Source organism: Verticillium nonalfalfae (assembly GCF_003724135.2).
Source record: "Verticillium nonalfalfae strain VnAa140/NRRL 66861 chromosome Unknown scaffold_139, whole genome shotgun sequence".
Taxonomy (NCBI): domain Eukaryota; kingdom Fungi; phylum Ascomycota; class Sordariomycetes; order Glomerellales; family Plectosphaerellaceae; genus Verticillium; species Verticillium nonalfalfae.
The window spans coordinates 32,120-50,576 of record NW_021167364.1 but is presented as its reverse complement, the minus strand read 5'-3'; the positions used below and the strand labels follow the sequence as shown (position 1 = coordinate 50,576).

The 18,457-nt window shown below is 53.1% G+C and overlaps 7 protein-coding genes across 7 annotated transcripts; 5 read left to right on the top strand and 2 right to left on the bottom strand.

Moving 5' to 3' along the window:
- Positions 1-3,538: 3,538 nt before the first annotated feature.
- D7B24_001773 (uncharacterized protein) lies at positions 3,539-4,356 on the top strand (the record flags this gene model as incomplete). The annotated part of the gene is made up of 2 exons (XM_028635994.1): positions 3,539-3,633; positions 4,218-4,356. The coding sequence occupies 2 exons, from the start codon at positions 3,539-3,541 to the stop codon at positions 4,354-4,356; spliced, it is 234 nt and encodes a 77-aa protein (XP_028491642.1).
- A 2,211-nt stretch (positions 4,357-6,567) lies between these two features.
- D7B24_001772 (uncharacterized protein) lies at positions 6,568-7,134 on the top strand (the record flags this gene model as incomplete). The annotated part of the gene is made up of 2 exons (XM_028635993.1): positions 6,568-6,851; positions 6,903-7,134. 2 exons carry the CDS (start codon positions 6,568-6,570, stop codon positions 7,132-7,134), a joined length of 516 nt encoding a protein of 171 aa, XP_028491641.1.
- A 1,930-nt stretch (positions 7,135-9,064) lies between these two features.
- On the top strand, positions 9,065-9,456 carry D7B24_001771 (uncharacterized protein; the record flags this gene model as incomplete). Its single annotated transcript, XM_028635992.1, has 2 exons — positions 9,065-9,153; positions 9,216-9,456. The coding sequence occupies 2 exons, from the start codon at positions 9,065-9,067 to the stop codon at positions 9,454-9,456; spliced, it is 330 nt and encodes a 109-aa protein (XP_028491640.1).
- Positions 9,457-11,533: 2,077 nt separating this feature from the next.
- D7B24_001770 (uncharacterized protein) lies at positions 11,534-12,898 on the top strand (the record flags this gene model as incomplete). The annotated part of the gene is made up of 2 exons (XM_028635991.1): positions 11,534-11,663; positions 11,784-12,898. The coding sequence occupies 2 exons, from the start codon at positions 11,534-11,536 to the stop codon at positions 12,896-12,898; spliced, it is 1,245 nt and encodes a 414-aa protein (XP_028491639.1).
- An 84-nt stretch (positions 12,899-12,982) lies between these two features.
- D7B24_001769 (uncharacterized protein) lies at positions 12,983-14,648 on the bottom strand (the record flags this gene model as incomplete). Its single annotated transcript, XM_028635990.1, has 2 exons — positions 12,983-14,084; positions 14,137-14,648. The coding sequence occupies 2 exons, from the start codon at positions 14,646-14,648 to the stop codon at positions 12,983-12,985; spliced, it is 1,614 nt and encodes a 537-aa protein (XP_028491638.1).
- Positions 14,649-15,298: 650 nt separating this feature from the next.
- On the bottom strand, positions 15,299-16,134 carry D7B24_001768 (uncharacterized protein; the record flags this gene model as incomplete). Its single annotated transcript, XM_028635989.1, has 2 exons — positions 15,299-16,013; positions 16,070-16,134. The coding sequence occupies 2 exons, from the start codon at positions 16,132-16,134 to the stop codon at positions 15,299-15,301; spliced, it is 780 nt and encodes a 259-aa protein (XP_028491637.1).
- Positions 16,135-16,301: 167 nt separating this feature from the next.
- Positions 16,302-17,202, top strand: RPS27 (40S ribosomal protein S27; the record flags this gene model as incomplete). Its single annotated transcript, XM_028635988.1, has 4 exons — positions 16,302-16,411; positions 16,470-16,830; positions 16,885-16,947; positions 17,020-17,202. The coding sequence occupies 4 exons, from the start codon at positions 16,302-16,304 to the stop codon at positions 17,200-17,202; spliced, it is 717 nt and encodes a 238-aa protein (XP_028491636.1).
- Between the last annotated feature and the right edge of the window lie 1,255 nt (positions 17,203-18,457).

Below are 18,457 nucleotides of genomic sequence, written 5' to 3'. Positions count from 1 at the left end.
AAAATGGACAACATATCGACAAGTGTGAGGGAACTCCTAATACCGCCTGAATCGACCTCCTCGTTGTCAAACACTTCCCCAAACCAGGACAGCACCTCGATCGCAGCCGCAGCAGGGTCCGTGTCGACCACGTTGGCAACGCGTGGTTCGAGCACAGCAGTAGACCATGTCGCTCAGACTGCCTTTCTATCCAAAACTCTAGAAATGGCAGGTCTTCCAACAAGATGGTGTTTTGCGGTCATAAACAGGAAGCCCCAATTCTGTGCAAACTTGACACCTTCAGACCATTCAATCTTCGACCACTTTGTGAGCCACGCTGGTGGTCATCTGTCGACAGAAGTTCCTTGGCAAGAACTCGATATAGTAGGACCGGTTCACCTACCAAGGGGGGTTCTGGCAGCCACTCAGGCCATTCTAAGACTGAACAAAGTTTTGGGGTGACGAGGGAAACAATTACTTGGTGGAAGAGAAGTGAACGCAATAGAAATTTATTCAAGGTCAGGCCGCCCCTCTTCACTTGTAGAGAGTTGTATTCTAACCCATGAACCCTCAGAAACGCATTGTAACTAGAGAATAGTTAGTCTTAGGCATAAAGAGGAGATCCCGATGGGTGAACATGGTAGAGACTGTAACAGCGGAGGGCGCTCGCTAACCCACAAGATTCTGAATTCAACAAGTGTTGGTTTCCAAGTTCATAGTGAACCACAGACTTTGCGGAAGACTCGTGGTATGAGAAACACTGCCCCGCAGGAATCTTATGAATCATCAGTCGTCCCCAATTCGCAAGATAGGTCGTCGGATAGGTCAAGGGCGCCCCGCATCCGATATTGCGAAGTGTCTACCTGTGATACGAAGCGGTGTAACGGATACCTCCTTACGTCTAGTCCAAGATGCTGCAGAGCAGACTCTCTCCCAATGATTATCCATAATATGCCGCATATTCATCCGGTATCCTTTCTAACGGACCCCTGATCCATGCGACATACCTCTTTTTCGCGCCATGGTGACTCAATATGGGTTTTAGGCTCTGTTTCGCTTGGGCAGCAAGGCCCAACCAATGTGGGCAGGGCGAGGGACCAGGAGCACCAGCCAACCAAGGTCCATACTCAGCCCACCGTATTTGCAAAAACACTCAGCTTGTTGAACGCGTTGATTGGCGATAGCTTCATTGTTGACCCCCTAAGATCCTTCTACGTATCCTGCGCTCTTGCTACTCTTGGTGTGTCCGGATGGTGTGCTACATCACAGCCAACGGCATCGTAATAAAATTCGCTTCATCAACGTAGGATGTGTTTGATGCGGGCTGTCTCTGGTCGATGTCGTACATCTCACCGCCGTTTTGATGTAGCACTTGCGGTCGGTCGCTGATGGCGCCTGACTGGGAAGCACGGTCCAGCGCATAAGTTTACTCAAGTCCTGGGACATCGAATCAAGGAACAACACGTTATCATCTCGAACAACATCTGTTCGACATCGGTCTAATGTCTCACCAGGCCCACGTAAGACTTGAGCGTTGGGCTGTAATTGCCGGCCCTTGGTTCACATGCTCCCTTCCACACGTGAGAAATGTTTTGATTACCTGTCAGTGCGGACACCGTCTTTGCCCCAATGATATCAGCCGAAAGCCTCGCCTGTCGACTTCATCACTCTGGCGAGGCTGATCTTTCGGGTGGAGATTTGAGGCATAGCCCTATGCTTTGTTTCGTACCTCTGGCGGCCTTTCGCCCTTCTCGGACGAGGTTCGTATTGATTATGTGATATGATTCATTGGAGAAATGCAGTATCTCACTACAAAAACACACCAAGTCTCGTCTATCTCTATTTTGAAAACTCATACAGGAGGAGGAAGGGCCTGGCGGTAGCGCTCAAGCCACATAGCACAGCCTATCAGCCACCCCCTTTTTTCAACGAACAGAAACCCAAGTGGCCGGCTGCACCATAGGGGCAGAACAGTACCAATCAGTATTTAGTCTTTGAGTCTTGTTTGATGATATATGTGCTCCAGTCCAGGGCACGCGTGACAACGCTGCCAGCAGGTTGGCCAAGCTACTCGTACTAGATGCGCTAACCGGCAACGGGCCGAACCGACGTATTCTAGTCACTAGTCACGGCTGAATTCGACTCGCGTCTTTTACTTTGAGACTCAAGAATTCAGATCGAGCCCTATTGAGATGAAATCGTAAGACGACGCCGCTGAAGATGGGGTCCCAAATTGTGGCCGCCACTCAATCTCCGCTCAACTCATCGCGTTGTTACCTTCATCGTCTTAGGCACAAATTATACCGTAACATAGACATAAATCTACATCATTGGAGTCGATCAGTTCCGCACTGTCTCTGCAGATCTAGCACGCAAGTTGGGTGTCCATACAATTACGTTTGAGGTGCGCCACTCAACGTCACGTGCAAGCAACCTACCTACTCCTACTAAGGTAGCTAGATACCTTAATACGTTGGTAGCCTGTCTCTTCACTTGATGTTGAACTGGTTGCCTTGCCATCGGCTGCTGAGACGAAATACTAGAAGCTATCTATGGCGTGTTCGTACATGCTGATTTTCTTGTCATGGAGAAGAGCCAGATGGAATATCAACCCCGCTCCGCCCCATACCACCAAATGCCTTATGTTCTGAAGCGTCCCCTTACTTTTTCTCGCTGATGTTGAATTTCGTAACAACATTGGAATATATGGCAAGGTGAATTATATCTTTCAACTTGCTTCACAGTTGATTATGGAAGAGACTTCTTGAGCCAGTCGAGGTAAGAAAAACCAGATATGTCGCCCTTCCTTCATCACCCTGCCTGTGGATACCAGTTTAGTTCTCGCCTGTTATTTGTCGGCCGTGCAAAACTCTTGTTGAGAGAGTGTTTCTTAGGGTCCAAAAGTCATGAATATTCAAAACACCAGCCCTCGCGTCAGTTATGTTGCCCGTCAGGATGGGAAGTTTGATCCCCGCAGATTAGCTACATGTCCCTGACGCCATGCTTGACGCCATGTTCAACAGCACAGCAAGAGGATAGAGAGGCTACCAGTAGCGCAGTCTTCGGTACACATCCATCTATCCACGTGGGAATGTTAGAACCAAGCATTCTTGATTGCCTCGTAAAACAAGTTAGGCGACTTTGGAGGCGAACCCATGCTGTCATGGCTTCCTAGCGTGGTTGCCTCAATATGCTTGTATCAGTACCTTTGCTTGAGTATGATGGGTGTCGGAAGCGCCGACGTTCTATTACGTGTCAACACTGAGGCCGCGATAGGTGCTTGCAAGACGGTTTCTTTAATGACTGAGTGGCTCAGAACGCTGTATTAGTGGAGTCAACAATTGCCTCATGTGCACTCTGAGCCTTGACGACCAAAGATTGGTGGGCACGAAGGACTATAGCCACAGGACTGCCACACGCCTTTCACACCAGTCTTCCTACTTTCTCTTCCAGGAGGGTGATCAAGAGGGCCAGTATTCTTTTAGTCATATATAATAACTGCCTTCTTTCCGGCACTAATTGCGCAGCGCAAGAGCGCAATCCAAATCAGTCAGCCACGATGGTTCGTCAGAAGAACAAGAAGCGTGTACAGGCAAAGGACCAAGTGGTTCCTTCTGAAACTTGGTCAGCGGACGCTCAACAGGGGTCAACAAGGTGAGCTATGCAGCCTGAATCTTGCTCAAATCATTCATGGAGTGAAAAGGCTGACTTGGTCACGTCTTGCGTACAGGGAATCGACACAATCGTCGCCAACAATCACCACCGTCCCCCCACACCATCAAGGCAGCCGACCAAAAGCGGTAGACACAACCCACCTCGACGCCTACCTCGAATACATGCAGATATCACATCCAACTGGGCTATTGATGACGGCTACTACTTACAAAGCCATCGAAAATCGCAATTTACGACACGATGATATTCGACAGCTGATACGAGCAGTGGAAAACCAACTAGCTGGTGCCGCAACCGATCATCACGCGCCATGGCCGCCGTCCCAAGTCACAATCCCCCCAACGTATGCTGCAGCCGAATCGACATCCGCCTTAGTCACTCACGTTGGAGACTGGGCTGGCATTGTTGACCCCTCTGTCTACGGCACTACCGGAGTATGTCTGGATAAAGATAATGTGTGCTCTCGACGGCCTCAGCATGACTTTACATGAGATTTGTGGTGGGATTTCCTGTTCCGGCGCGTTGACGATGCGCTTGACACATACTAATGAATGGCCTTCTAGTTTCTTTTCGGACGGGCGGGGAGACATGCCCCTCATAACCATCCATCCACCCTCCACCAGGTACACACCACCTGCGGACTTTGCAGCTACAACATCAGCCATCGACCCATCGAGCCTTGGCCCTACCATACCAGTGTAAAGTCCAATACAGACCCTCAAAAAGAAGCCACCAGTGACAGTCAGGCCGCTGGACATGGATGGCGTTGCCTTATCGACCATTGCCTATTCGTCTGCTATGCGCCCATACGTTAGCGGGATATGGGGTGGGGATTTGTGAACCCTCACATTCGTCTACGGCCGTTTTGAACGAAGCTGAAGGGTCGTGATGTAGGAGCTCTGTCGTCGCGCAGCTATCTCTAGCAGTACAACAAGTGCCCCTCACACAATACAGACTCGAATGACCAGGCTTTCCTAGTACGACTAGATGGAACGCCTGAACAAAAGCCCAAAGGCTGAAGCGCCAAGATACCTCAGAATCTGATGCATCAGCTGCTCAAGAATATGCAGTGCTACAGTGTTGCGTGCGGAGAAGTAGCAGCTGGGGAGGTGGGGGGTTGTTAGGTTGCATTGGCCAAGAGCTAGCTGAAGATGGGTTCTTTGTCCCTATCATTAGGTTTTTCATACTGTCGGTGCAGGTGCATGTTGTTGGTGATCAATGAGACATGCGAATACGTGTGGCCCAGGTATGATGATGGCATAAGTGACTGCATACGACACGGAGGTATTCAGATGTAATAATCTTTTGAATACTCAACACCAAGTGTAAGTGGCACCAAGGGGGTGGGATAACCACTCCTCTCCCAAGCGTCAATACATTTATGGCCTTCCAGCTCGTCAATTTAAGACTTTCTCCGCTGGAGGCGATATTTTGCCAGCGATTCTTCGCACACTTTTGCAATGTCTCCGCAAGTATGCATGTTAAGACACGCCATGGGGAGCATGAGGTGTCTCAGCTCTTTGCAAGTTAGTGCATGCACTACTGCTTGATGTGGAAGTAGATGGAAAATGACATCGCGTCAAGCTCCAAATATAGGCAGAGTCTGCCTCTGATAAGGAAGCGCATCGTTTCTCCAGAAGTACTCTCAGTCGTCTCTTTGGGCTCTGGAGTGATTACTTATTAGATAATGGGCACCCGCATCCCAAATTCTCAAAGTTTTGCGAGCCCGTCCTGACCCGCTCTCGCAGCTGTTGTCTTTCTTTTCTTTGCTTAGGCCCCTTGTTTGCAACCTTTTCAGCAGCCTTAGCGCCGCTGACGCACTGGACTTTTGATGCTCCCGATCCTCTCCTTTACTGGGAAGGAGAAAATCTATAATGCGGGCATCCGTCCGGATGGCCTAACCACCTGTTTCCAGTGTATTTCCTATTCCATTCATACTCCACGATGTGGCGTATCGGTGCTTGATAACTTCTGCCTTCGAAAGCCTGTGTCAACTGGTACAGCGTCAGTACGAGGCACACCGGGTATGCCTTGGATGGCGCCTTGGACTTGTTTGGCACTGACATGGTCGGCCGACCATCAGTACAGGCAAATTTACCTTCCGCCCTACGCGGACCATAGCGAACTGCATGCGACCCATGCGGACGACTTGACCCATGCGGAAGACTTGATCCTTTCTGCCTCCCATCATACCGCAGTCAAGTCACGCTGGCGCTGCAGAAAATGCAGTTTCACTAAGCCCCCAACAAGCAGTCTCATACGATGGGTTGGGCGGTTCGTTCCGTTGTATACAGCCAGACAAGGTCAGCTTCATCTTTTGTATGGCTCTCGACAGTCCGAGACTCGGTTCAAGGTGCCCACGTCACGTATTGCGGTCTCCAGGGCGCTCTTGTCTTGAATTTGAGGCTTTTCGTGTAGCTGTTTCTCGATCCTGAAGAGGGCAGGCTGACTTGAAAGAAGCAGCTGTGGTCGAAACGACGACGGGCACAAGACGCAACATGTGCTTAAGCGATAGTGAGGCTTTCATCATCGTCATGAGAGCCACTTTGCGAAGAGGTCGAGCGCCTTTCTGAGGCACTTGGTCCTGTGTGTCGTCACCCTCAGAATCCCACTTGACGCCTCCGAACTGGGCTGTACTGTTTTCGTTGGAAACCATGGCTCGGTGTAACAGGTAGTGTGCGATTTGCGAGAGAGGTTGGACGCGTGGCCTGAATTGGGATCCGAAGAGACAAGGGACCTAGTGGTGAAGCCAAATCTTTAACAAGCTCATTTCCCTCACAGGCATGCTGCTGCCGGATCCCCTCTTCTTCCCAGCATCTCCTCGAAAATTCAACTCTGCCGATTTCAAATCGAGCGACCCGAGTCCGATTCGCGCACACCAGAACCGATACATTCTCGAGAAAAATATTCATTATGGCAGATTGGGGAAAGAAAAGAAGCCACCAGTCGAGCCGCAAGACAGAAGACACGTCGTCTTCAAGCAGCCATCGGTCTTCGAGATCTGCACATGACCAGAGGCATGCTCAGTCTTCTAAGACCTACAAAAGCTCTTCGTTGTCCAATAAAGTCGCTTATCCCCAACTCGAGAGAAGTGGCAAGGTAGATCGGATGTCAAAAAAGAGGAAAGAGAAGAGGCCAGCCGCTTCTGACAGCGAGTATGATGTCGATTGCCGTTCAGATGCGAACCAGTATGGGAGGTCGGTTTCCTCTTCACCGTTTGATATCGCACCAAGACTGACCACTCCTAGCGGTGAGGATATGGAAGACTCTGTGAAAAGAGAGAAACACCAGGCGCAAGAGGCAAATTTCAGAAGGGAGGTAGCGGCTTTCAACACGAACAACTATGTTCGTGATCACCGCTCGCATGGGGGCCAAGCAGCATTCATTGGTTCGAAATCATCCTCGGACCAGAGAAAGCGCGAGAGGGAAAGGGCCATATCTGATGTTGATAAGTTTCAAAAGAAGCGGTCTAGGGCATGAAGGCTCCCCTAGGTTGCCATACTTCACTGATGTCTGGAGATATGCCTTTCCATCTTCTGAGGTAGGTTGCATAACCAGGCTTTGGCTGCAACGCATGCTTCTGTTTCTGAACAATATAATCTCTCGATCAAGATTAGGCTTGGGGCTTTGCAGGTAGTGGAGTTCCAGCCCATCATTTGGTGTTGGTGTTGGTGATGACGACTGATCCGTTCAACCGGCTGTGGCTTCTGGTTCCATCACTTGCGACAGTAATGCGCAGGAATGGCGATCTGGTTCCTTTGATACAGAATGACACTGAGATCATTGTGTGGATACTGTCTGGTACCGCAATACCCAAAAGAAGTCTCCAAGTGCTAAGCCATGGTGCAAATTCCATCTTGTCCAGCTGCCTGGTGTCCTTTGACAGTGATATACGTGTAGGTCCAACCACAGCGCGTTTGTCGTCGTAGATTCTCCTCCAGAATCTGGGAAAGCGAAGCGCTTGATCCAATGTCATTGGCTCAAGGTTGCAGCAGCCAGCCCAGTGATCACTGCGCCCATGCTGCAGTGGTGATGTTTTAGCCACTGTTGCTCCACCCAGCTCAAGAGGTTTGGTACCAGCTTCCCACAGTGATGACCCCGATAATAACACTATGGCACCCCCATGGAAGGTTGGCGCTGTCGCGCATTGGAGGAAGAGTTCCTCGAGAAATACAGGCTAGCCAAACCTGCTGATCCATGCAGATGGTGCCGAGGAGTTGAGCCCATCAGATACGTTCTGGTGCCACATGCAGCCCAAGGCTGGGGACAGCCAGCAATGAAATCTTGCCGCGACAGTGCCCCGGTGAAGGAGAAGAATGGTCCCAAACTTGATTGAGTTTGGTCAACAGCTCTCCTTGGCCCTCTTCTTGGCTGCTGTTCTGGTTTTTGTGATGGCTCCAGGGCGTGCTGTGCCGTCCTAGGGACCTAGCCGGCAGCACTGTGGTGTCTTGGGCGAGGCACTGGGAGGGTGTTGAATGGCATTTCAGCTGCTGGCTGCATGGAGCGGGGGGCTGATAACGAATGTCCAGGCTATTCTCGCCCTCCAGTCGACATATATCAAAAAGACTCCGCAGCCCGGATGGAGGAGTTTCACCAGCCTTCTGACGTAAAACCCTTTTCTCTGCCTTCATGTCCCACATCGTTCCGGCGGAAGGCATTTGCTCTCATGACCCACGATCTGACCTAGATCGCTGTGGGCCAGTGGTTAACATTCGCCTCTTGAGCAGCCTCGAATAAAGTCGCGAGGCAGCGGCGGCCAGCGAGCAACAGCGAAAACGGGGTTTGAAGGGCTGACATCCTCGGTTCTGTCCGCAAACCGTCCCGAGGCCATCAACGGCACCACGCTATTCATCCGAGCGATTTGCCAAGTACCCGCTATGGCAGACACAGACCTTGGCTTTGTACACTTTGTACACTTTGCACCAGGGGGTCGATGCTCCAGCGCTACCGGCCGGCCGGCCAGGCAGCAGCACGCGCCGTTGGGCAATACAATGCAGTGTCCATTGCTCAGGGGTGAGCAAAACCGTCACCTAGGCGTTTTTCAATCGATTTTCGATTTGAGCAAAGCCCCGACTAATTCAGACACCTAGTTAGCCTTGACGGGGCTGACGAGAGGGCTTAATACAAGGCACGACTTGCCGACTGAGGTACGCTACTCACTGAGCTCACCGAATATACCTACCTGGGGTCGCCAGGCAGCCGTGAAACTAAGCCCCTGGAACAGCCACCTTCGCTCGCACTCTGTTGAGCCAGACCTTGGCAACACCTTGGAGTATAAGTACGACACCTGTAGTTCTGTCAGCTAATATTAAAGATATAAAACGAGCGATTCAGCCGCAACAAGCAACATACCTCCAAGCTCGCATACCCAAGCATTCTTGTCATCATCCTTCCACCCTCCTCGCCCAAAATGTCTAGCAGACACATCAGCGTTTCGAGACAACAACGGACCAGCCAGCGTCCCAGTTCCAACGTCTCGAACGCCGGGACTTTTGAGGAGTGCGTCACGCGGCCACGCCATGCCGGTGTCAAAAACACAGCGAAATGTGCTGACCTGTTAGATCAACTACATCCAACCAGCAGGGTGCAAATGGCGGCCAAGATTATTCGCAGAAGACTCTCTTCGCCCAGGGTTTGACTGATCGTAATAACACGTACCAAATTTCGAAAGAGCAAGAGAGCCAAAGAGGCTATGCCGGAGTCGTCGTGTTCCCTCAGCGTCCGGTTGAAACACAAGAGTATCGCGATGCCGTGGAAAAATTCTCAAAGAAGTCCAAGGCTTCCAAGTCCAAGCGGTCCTGAGAACGTGGTCTGTCCAGTGCCTATGCCGAGCCATTGTTGGGGTATGGTAACAGCGCACCTTGCCTCTGATCACGGACTGACGAAGCCAGGTGCCTCCCTCTCGGCCGAAGTCACCGGACCCACCAACTCCTGTCCGACAATTCCTTTCAAGGTCGGACTAGATCGAACCGACGTGGCATGGTGTGTCGTTGAGTCGATGCCTCTCTTGTTGTGTGCACCTTGATGTACACAGACTGGAGGCTGGGTTTCGGGTTGTTTGATCACAAGAGAAGACGTTCGCACGTACTTAAAGGTTGTGACATGGCGATGGCATTCTGTGGTCGAGACTCTTGTTTCATATTGATTTCCTTCTCTTGTCATCGCATCTGTGGCTCCCCTCAGGGTTGTTCTAGTCGGTACGGGTGGACGGTGGAGCCTCTCTTTCCCTTCCTTCTTTTGGTTCATAGATAGAATAGAATTCTCGCAGAAAATTTTCTTGTCTGTTGCGTACCAGACTGTCCGTGTCTCGGAACTTTATATGAGGATGAGTGAAGTCAGTCGGTGTGGCGTAGTCGTCAGGCCGCGCAAGACTGTCGGCAAGTTTTGCCGCCCGGAAAGGCCGGGGCCACAGAGAGACGCAACATTTGAAGGGATGGAATAAGTAAGCTCTCTATTCTGGCAACCCATCGGATGGCTTATATGGTTCCAAAGTTGCCACATTATTGATCGTAGATGTTGACGAGGACGTTCGTTCCCATGCCACCGAGGCCGCATCAGCAAGCTGATGCTCACACCAAGTCAGAATCGCTTACACCATTTAGCCGGCCGACTGAAGCCATGGATGGTGAAGCAGTCTCGCACTATAGTTTTATTGTCCGAAGACAAGCTGGGTAGTGTCAGATAGGATCCCTGAGATTTTTGGGGTTGGCACGACTCACACGGCAGCTACGGAAAGCAGCCATCAAAACAGAAGGGAGGGGAGGGGGGGGGGGGCTATATACACAGACATCGACGCTATCGACCACTGATTTCACATGATCCCAGGCCATACCCCTCCTACGTGGCTGCAGGTCATATGGCATGGCAGTCCTATGCTTGGTGAACAGCGACTGAAAGGGACTGGTTGCCTGGTATCGAGTCAACAGCCCTGAGGAACTTGCAGTCACGAGACAAACAGCCTGCAAGGCAACAGCAGGTCTTCAAGGGGCAAAAGGTACATGGCAAGGGGAAAGCCGGTGACTATCCTCACCCGCCTCGCAAAAAGCAAGAGTTGGCATCCACTCCGAAACATGAAGGCTACTGGTGATACCACGGGTGCAGAGTTCGGGAGCCTATGCTTGCATATCTTGGTATCAGAACGAAGCCCCCAGCATGCGATGATACGCGGAACAGCCATGCCCATCCCAGCACAGCTATTGAGTCGGGACGACAGGAATTGGAGGGCCAGGATGAGGGTAGGAAGAGGAAGAAACAGAATTTTGTTCTCCTACGAGCAGGCTTCAAGAGTTTTCCAGGGACAGATCATTGATTGTGTGCCTGGTCTATGTGGGTGGTAATGCCGCAACCGCGGAGGGCTTCATAACGGTGCCCCGACCCAGGCAAGCCAGGTGGGTAGGCACCTAAGGTGAGGCAAAGCAAGGATGAGCCACGATCACTTGCGGATTCCGTTGCCCGACCCGTGCATTTTATAATCAAGGAGCTTGTGCATTCAACACACGTCAATGTTTTCAATCAAGCAACTTCTGGATAGCCCCCTCAGCCTACTCGTTGCCTGTGATACCCTGTGTAGTGTTTCGCCATCCGTTGGGGCTGCCTATGCTTCCGGCGTGACTCAGCTGGCGATGCTGCCTGGGCGAGGTAACGGCGCACGCAATGGGCGACCATCCCATGCTTGGAGGCAAAGATGCTCTCTTTACAATACAGATGAGGACTGTTGAGCTCTCAGCATCTTCACTGCCTCGTGAGAATACTGAATACTCCCCATCTTCAGCATTTTGTCTTGCTCTATTCTCTGAGTCTTGGCCCCCAATCGCATGTCCGTGTTACCCCATGAAACGAGTTTGTTGAATCACTAATCGCGACGAGGCAACGACACCCCATGATGAAGCACCCTTCCAAGCCCATACAGCTTGATGGTAGGACCGGAGAGGGTGGTGGCCAGGTTCTGCGTGTGGCCGTCGCGCTCGCAGCCGTTACGTCACAGCTGGTGACAGTATCCGAAATCAGGGGTAATCGTAGTCGTGGAGGTGGCAAGTAAACCCCCCCCCTGGGTTTCCGCTCGCTGCTGCCTCTGCTTGCCAGCAGTAGTACGAGGCCGAAGAGCAAGATCTGATCCTGACACTGTCCAGGTCTGAAGTCGCAGCACGCCACCTCCATCCAGTACCTGGCCGCCGCAACAGCTGCCACCACTTCGAGCTTGGCCGTCGGCGCGAGATGCCTCACCTTCTCTCCGACCCTGCCACCAGCCGACCTCGCACAGCGTCACATCACCATCACTCCCGAGTCGCCCGGCGCCAGCGCCCTCCTCATCCTCCAGGCCCTGCTGCCTTTCCTCATCTTCGCCGCGGGCGACCCCATCACCCTCGACATCGCCGCCGGCACCAATGTCAGCTTCTCCCTTTCCTGGGACTACGCCGACCAGGTCCTCCTCCCAGCTCTCGAGTCCCGCTTCGGCATCAGCGTGACACGCACGCTGATCCGGCGCGGCTGGTCCCTCGGACCCCCGAGCCGCGGCGCCATCCGCTTCGGCATCACGCCCCTGGAAAGGGGCGAGAAGCTGCGCCCGCCACAGCAGCAGCCGCCCGAGCACACAGGAGCGTGTCGGGGTGTAACAGCCGTCGATGTCACGATCCTAGCGCCGCGCCATCTGCACGGGGACCTGCAGGCTAGGCTGGCTGAGCAGGTCAGCAGCCGCCTGCCCGCTTCCGAAGTCGTCTTCCGCACCGTGGAGGACTCGGGCCACGATGCGCGCGTCTACGTGCTCCTCGTGGCACGGTCGGCTGGCGGCCTGCGTTGGGGGCGGGATGTGCTCACGTCGATGCCCAAAGGGGGCAAAAGCAAGGAGCGGGCGAGGGCCAAGGAGGGGGATTTTCCGACGGCACTTTCGAGGAAACTGGTGGTGGAGCTGGCGCGGGAGGTCGAACGGCCTGGCGTCTGCGATGAGTACTTGCAGGATCAGCTCGTTGTGTTCCAGGCACTTGCCGAGGGGCAAACAGTCATCCGAAGAGACGATGCCCCGGTGGAGGGAGAGTCGTCGACAGTGCAAGCTACGCAGGCGATCGAGGGGCTCGAGATTGGAGATCGGCGGAGGAGGGACAAGGCAACCGAGCCCTTCGGGCAGGGAAGCTTACACTCGCAAACGGCAAGATGGGTCGCCTCAGAAATGCTGCCGGTCGTCAAGTGGTACAACAAGGGAACAATCTGTGAAGGGGCAGGGGTGAGTGCCAAAAATAGCAGCTTGTGAGAAAACAAGACCTCTGAATGTACAACTCTCGGCGAGCGATGTTCATATTCGACAAGTAGATGTATGTTCAATGTACACATATGTTCACTCAATCTGGTCATCTCGGAGTGCCCACGCTCCGATCCTCCTCTCTTCGGGTACGCACTTCCATGAGCAGCCCATCCGCAGGAACGGCACGCCCTGCTCGTCTGGATCCGAGCACCACGGAACAAACGTCGCGCCCTGTCCTTCGAGCGTCGGCGTCGACAGCGCCCTAACTTGTGACACGCGCCACCACTCCAGCCATTGTGTGGAGGGCATGACCAGTGTCCTCTTGCACCGTGTGCACTCATATCCACCAATGCTCCTCTGCATCACCGCACGGTCAAGCAAGTCCCTCATGTGGGACGGACTTTCCGGAAGATAGTGTTTCAACTCCTCCAGGTCGGAACTCCGGTAGCAGCTCCGTGCCGCCAGCTCCAGGAGGCTTGGCACGCGAGTTGCTTTTGAAGTGTCAATGCTCCTGCCCGTTGATTTTGACTGGTACGGCGCCGAGGATGGTGGACATGCTGAAATCGTGTCGACTTCGGATTCGTCGATTTGAATAATGCCCTCATCATGTTCGTCCAAGCGGAAGTCGGAGTATATGAAACCCGAGGTATCGGAAAACTGCACCGCGGATCTTGCGAGGTACATGGCACACACGCCCTCGAATTGGGCAGGTAATCTCGTGATTAAGCGGTCTTCTTGCTTCTCGAACTCGTTCTTTGCTTCATTATCCGGCTCGTACGCTGGATGACGGATGCTGGCGCCATCTGGAATGTCCTGTGGGAGGCCACGCGGCCGGTAAAAGTCGTTGCCTTGCAGCTGCATATTCTTGAGCTTCCCTGGCGCAGCTAGTAGGTTCAAGAGGTCGGCCGGGAGGTGCCTTAATGAGTTTTGAGCAAGATTGAGCGTCTCAAGCTGAGAAAGCTTTGCAACTGCAGCTGGCAGTTCCCGAAGGCCGCAGCCACGCAGGCTTAGCACGGTTAGGTGTTGAAGGTCGAAGATCGCTCCTGGGACGAGGAGTAGAGGATTGCCGAACAGAAAAAGCTTCAGCGAAGGATCCTTTTGCTCGAATGGAACGTCTTCGGCAACAAGGGGTATTGGGACGAGTTCGGCCAGAGGTGCGATGGTCGCGTTCGACAGGCTCTCAAGACCCATCATACTGCAAGTGATTAGTGAATCGGCCGGATCAACAGGCAATGAGGTTTACTCACGACAAATCCACATCCTCATCTCCTTCGTCGAGACATTTTTGAATCTTCTCTCGGGCAAGACGTTCGGCGGCAGACAAGGTTGGCCTCTGAATGGGTGTTCGGTTCAGTTGAGGCAGCTTTGGCTGCAGCGGCAGGCTCAACTCCTCAAGCATCTCCTCCCCATCCGTGCTGTCGCTTCCCATCCAGACACCACTGTCGAGTTGTCGTTTGAGGGTCCTCTTCGGCTTTGGCAAAGGTCTGGATTCTTCGACTTCGAAAGATGAATCGGACGCCGGCTGCTGCTGGAACCAGGTTCCTACGTACCGCTTCTTGCGCCTGCCTTCGACGTAATTGTCGAGAGCAGGATCATCGTCGCTCGAGAAGACTGCGGGATCGCTTGAGTTGTTGAAGAGTGGTGTTGCGTTGGACGACCGCCTAGCTCGACCGCGTTTCCGCGGGTTATTGCTGAAGCTCTGGGTGTGCTCGTTCCAGGATATCGCCGGTAGCCGGGGTAGAGATGGTTCGTCCGCCATTTTGGACATGCAATAAATCAAGTAAATTACGCTGGAATGGTGAAGAGACTCGCTGGTTAGCATCAGACGACGGCAGATCGTAGAGAGCACGCGGTGACCTCTAAGAAGCTCTCCAGTATGCTGTTAAAGAAAGAAGCGCGACGCGACTTGGTGCTCTGACTCGTGACGCAAGAACCCCCGCCCCCGAATAAACACGAGACATGGGCGGTTCACCCCACGCGACCTTTCAGGGGTGCACCGCGCCAGACTTCAGGGTCCATCACCCAAAGACATTAGTGGGGTCGAGGTACTGGATGCTCCAACCACATTGCCTACCCAGTTATCTGATGTACCAACGAAGGTACTGTAGGTGGCATGAGAGTGAGAATCTTCAGGCTTGTGTGCCATCGTCAAACAACTTGACTTCTGCAGGCAGTCACCCGACTCCCGGTGTGTAATCAAACAATGCAATCCTGGCTATGCAGCTGACCGTCGCTGATGCACTGAAGTGTCTTTTACTGTTTGGGCCACAACAGCCGCGTGGCTGAGTTCGCCCATGCTCTTTTAGTACCTTGCCGCGATGGTAGGTAGAGTTAGGTAGCGCAGGGTCAACCAGAATGCCCCTTTTGTAGGAACAGCTGCATTCGTCCATACTCTCGCTTGCCTGCCTCTTAGTCCCAATCGTCATCGTCCTCGTCCTTCTTCGACCTTCCGATGTTGCCGGTCTTGATTCCCTTGCCCATGGCCCGCTCTTCCTCTGCATCCTCAGCTTGCCTCCTTCGCTTGACCACACGCAGGTCCTTCTCGGACACAGCGCCGATCTCGACAAGCAGGTTGTCAATATTGGCCATGTTCATCCTGACGCCGCCAACAGTCATCAATGTGACGATTTGCTTGGCGATATTTCCGTCTTTGTAGACCAAAATAGTCGGGCAATTCCGTTCGGGGTATCCCTCAATGGCCTTGTCCGCTCGCATTTCGCAAAATTTGACCTCCCCGTACTCCTGCGCTGCCATCTTCCAAAGTTCCGAAAGCACGCGGGACTCGATGTTCGTGCCCAAAGACGATATCAGATTGACCAAGACAGGGCCCTTGTGCGATGCATCTGTGATGTCGCGTGCGTAATCGGGTTTCGAAACAGGGTATACGCTGCCGTGAACTGCTTTGGACTGCATGGACGAGATCTCTTGCATGCGCTTTTGACGGTAAATCTCGAGGAAAGCTTCATCCTCTTCGTCCTCTAGCTCGTCCAGCTCGTCCAGGTCTTTGCCTTCTAGGCGATTCTCGTGCGCTATCCGTCGTCCCTCCAAAATGGCCTCCTCAATCATCGGCGTCGGGCTCGGGGGCTTTTCGGGGATCACTCCATGCTTGCGCAAGATTTCATTCCTTGTTTTCAAATCAGCTGATGCGCCGGGACTACGGCGTCGCTAAGCTCGACCTACCACTCAGTGTCTGCGTTTGGGTCATCGATAGGAACCGCTATCCTCTGGTCCATAGGATTCGCCATTGTGATGAGTCTGTGCCTCGTGGCGAGAAGCTTGAATGTCAAGTGATATGACTTTGCTCGGGCTTCGAGTCGTACTGGGGCGATACGGTATGTCGCGGAATCTGAAGGCAACAGGCGACAGTCAAGGCAACAGCGCCAATTCCAGAAACGAACCCCTCCATCGAGCTATGACATACAGCTACCCCACCAATGCTCCCCTCACCGAGACACTGACCGACCACACCGAAGTCGAGAGCACGGAAGTGGAGCCTCTGAGTGTCACGTGCGGGGTGAAAATGTCGGGGGCAAGCGAACCCTATCCGCACTATCGTTCAGCCCGGGCGACGCCTGTGCAGCCTGGCGAGTGAGGAGACGAAGGCGAAACCCCGACCCGCAACACCGAAGTTTTCTGCTTTCACCACCACCCTGCGAGTGTCCAAATCTGCCATTCAACCCCTCCAGATTCCGTCAAGACAATCCGCACTCGCACCGATCCGACTCTTCGCATCGATCAACGAAATCAGTCAAGATGGTGAGACTCCCTCCGCTGCTGCCCTCGACGTCCTCCAGCGACACGTGTGTGACTACGAACCGACGACCAACCACCTCGATGACGCCTACAATCATTCGCCACAACACTACTGCCCGACCACGATGAAGATCACGAGGATGAAGATATTTTGGGAACACGACTTGGAATATGGACCTGGATTGGACGTCGGGATGCTTGTTTGACCAGGACCGAACGTTGTGCTGATGAATTGTCGACAGGTTCTCGCCGTTGACCTCCTCAACCCCTCCCCTGCCGCCGAGGCCAAGAAGCACAAGCTCAAGGTACGATTGCCCTCACCCTCGGCCACTCTCGCGTGACCGTCCTGGTCCCCCAATGCTAAGATGTGGATACAGACCCTCGTGCCCGCCCCCCGCTCCTTCTTCATGGACGTCAAGTGCCCCGGCTGCTTCACCATCACCACCGTCTTCTCGCACGCCCAGACCGTTGTCATCTGCCAGGGCTGCACCACCGTCCTCTGCCAGCCCACTGGTGGCAAGGCCAGGCTCACCGAGGGCTGCTCCTTCCGGAGGAAGTAGACTCGTCGCTTTGACGGGTTTCCTTTCTTTTGGGTTTCACGACGGATAACGGTTCACGATGGTGGCTCTCATCTCGGATCTGCAAAAAGCACCTGCGACATGGCGTATAGACAACACCCTGACAGGGGCTATTAGAGCCTGCTGTTCCCGATCATAATCAGACAGCCCTTTGCGGATAGAAGATGGGACATCCAAAAAAATCCTTGACCAACAAGGGGCGTTTGGGGTCTCCGGATATCTTGCATCACAATCGACGCATTCTCTCTCGCACACGTTTCGTCTCCATCTCTCTCTCTCTTCCACCGCCGATCACACTTATCCGTTTTTTCCTCCTCCGCCTTGTCCCATGGAAGGGACGCGTCCGCATGGCCTGGGTGGGCAGCTGAAGACGGCTTTCCACATGAGCACCAATGGGTTGGTCTTACTTCGAGATCATCCCTTGATGTGAGGACGTGGAACCGCTGATTGAGGATCGCTACATACCCAAGTGCAGTGGACAGGAAGTAGCACTGTGCTTTGCGAATTCAACGGTTTTCCACGAAATGCGATGCAAATCCGGAGACTCCCCAAGGTGAATGTGTAGTTGCGATGTGACGAGCATGAAGGCGCCGCTATTGACTGTTTCAGAGTGCATGGTTCTAGGCGTCAATCCACTGAGCGCAAAGGCCAGACATTGGTGGTCAACCAAACCAACTGTGAATGGTATGAGTCTCTCGGTTTGACTGAAACTCATAACTACAAGCTCTACACTCCATATGTTATCATGTGTCAAACGAAACCTTTCGTATGCGCCGTCCCTGATGTGATCACATCATCATACTCCTTGTTCTACGAAATCCTCGATTCCTCCAAGACCGGGAACCTCGAGCCTAGTCGAGAGCCTATCTGCAAACATAGACTGAAGCAGATGCCTCTGCTCTTCACTTACCACAGCACCTTTCGAAAGGAGCAGTGCCTGTATTCCCACATCGTCTCCTTGAATTGCGAACATGAGTGCTGTCCATCCCTCGGGGTTCGTAATAGTAACATCTGCTCCGTATTGAAGCAGCGTTTTTACGACAGCCTTACGTGAGTATTGCGTAGCGAAGAACAGGGCCGTCTCTCCGCTGTTGTCGAGCGCGTCAATAGCCGCTCCACCATTGAGCAAAAGCTTAACAACCTGTTCAGATCCTTCCGACGCGGCGTTCTGCAGTGCGGTAATCCCAGAACCATCCTTCAGATCTGGCGGGACTCTTCGCGCAAGCAATACCGTCAC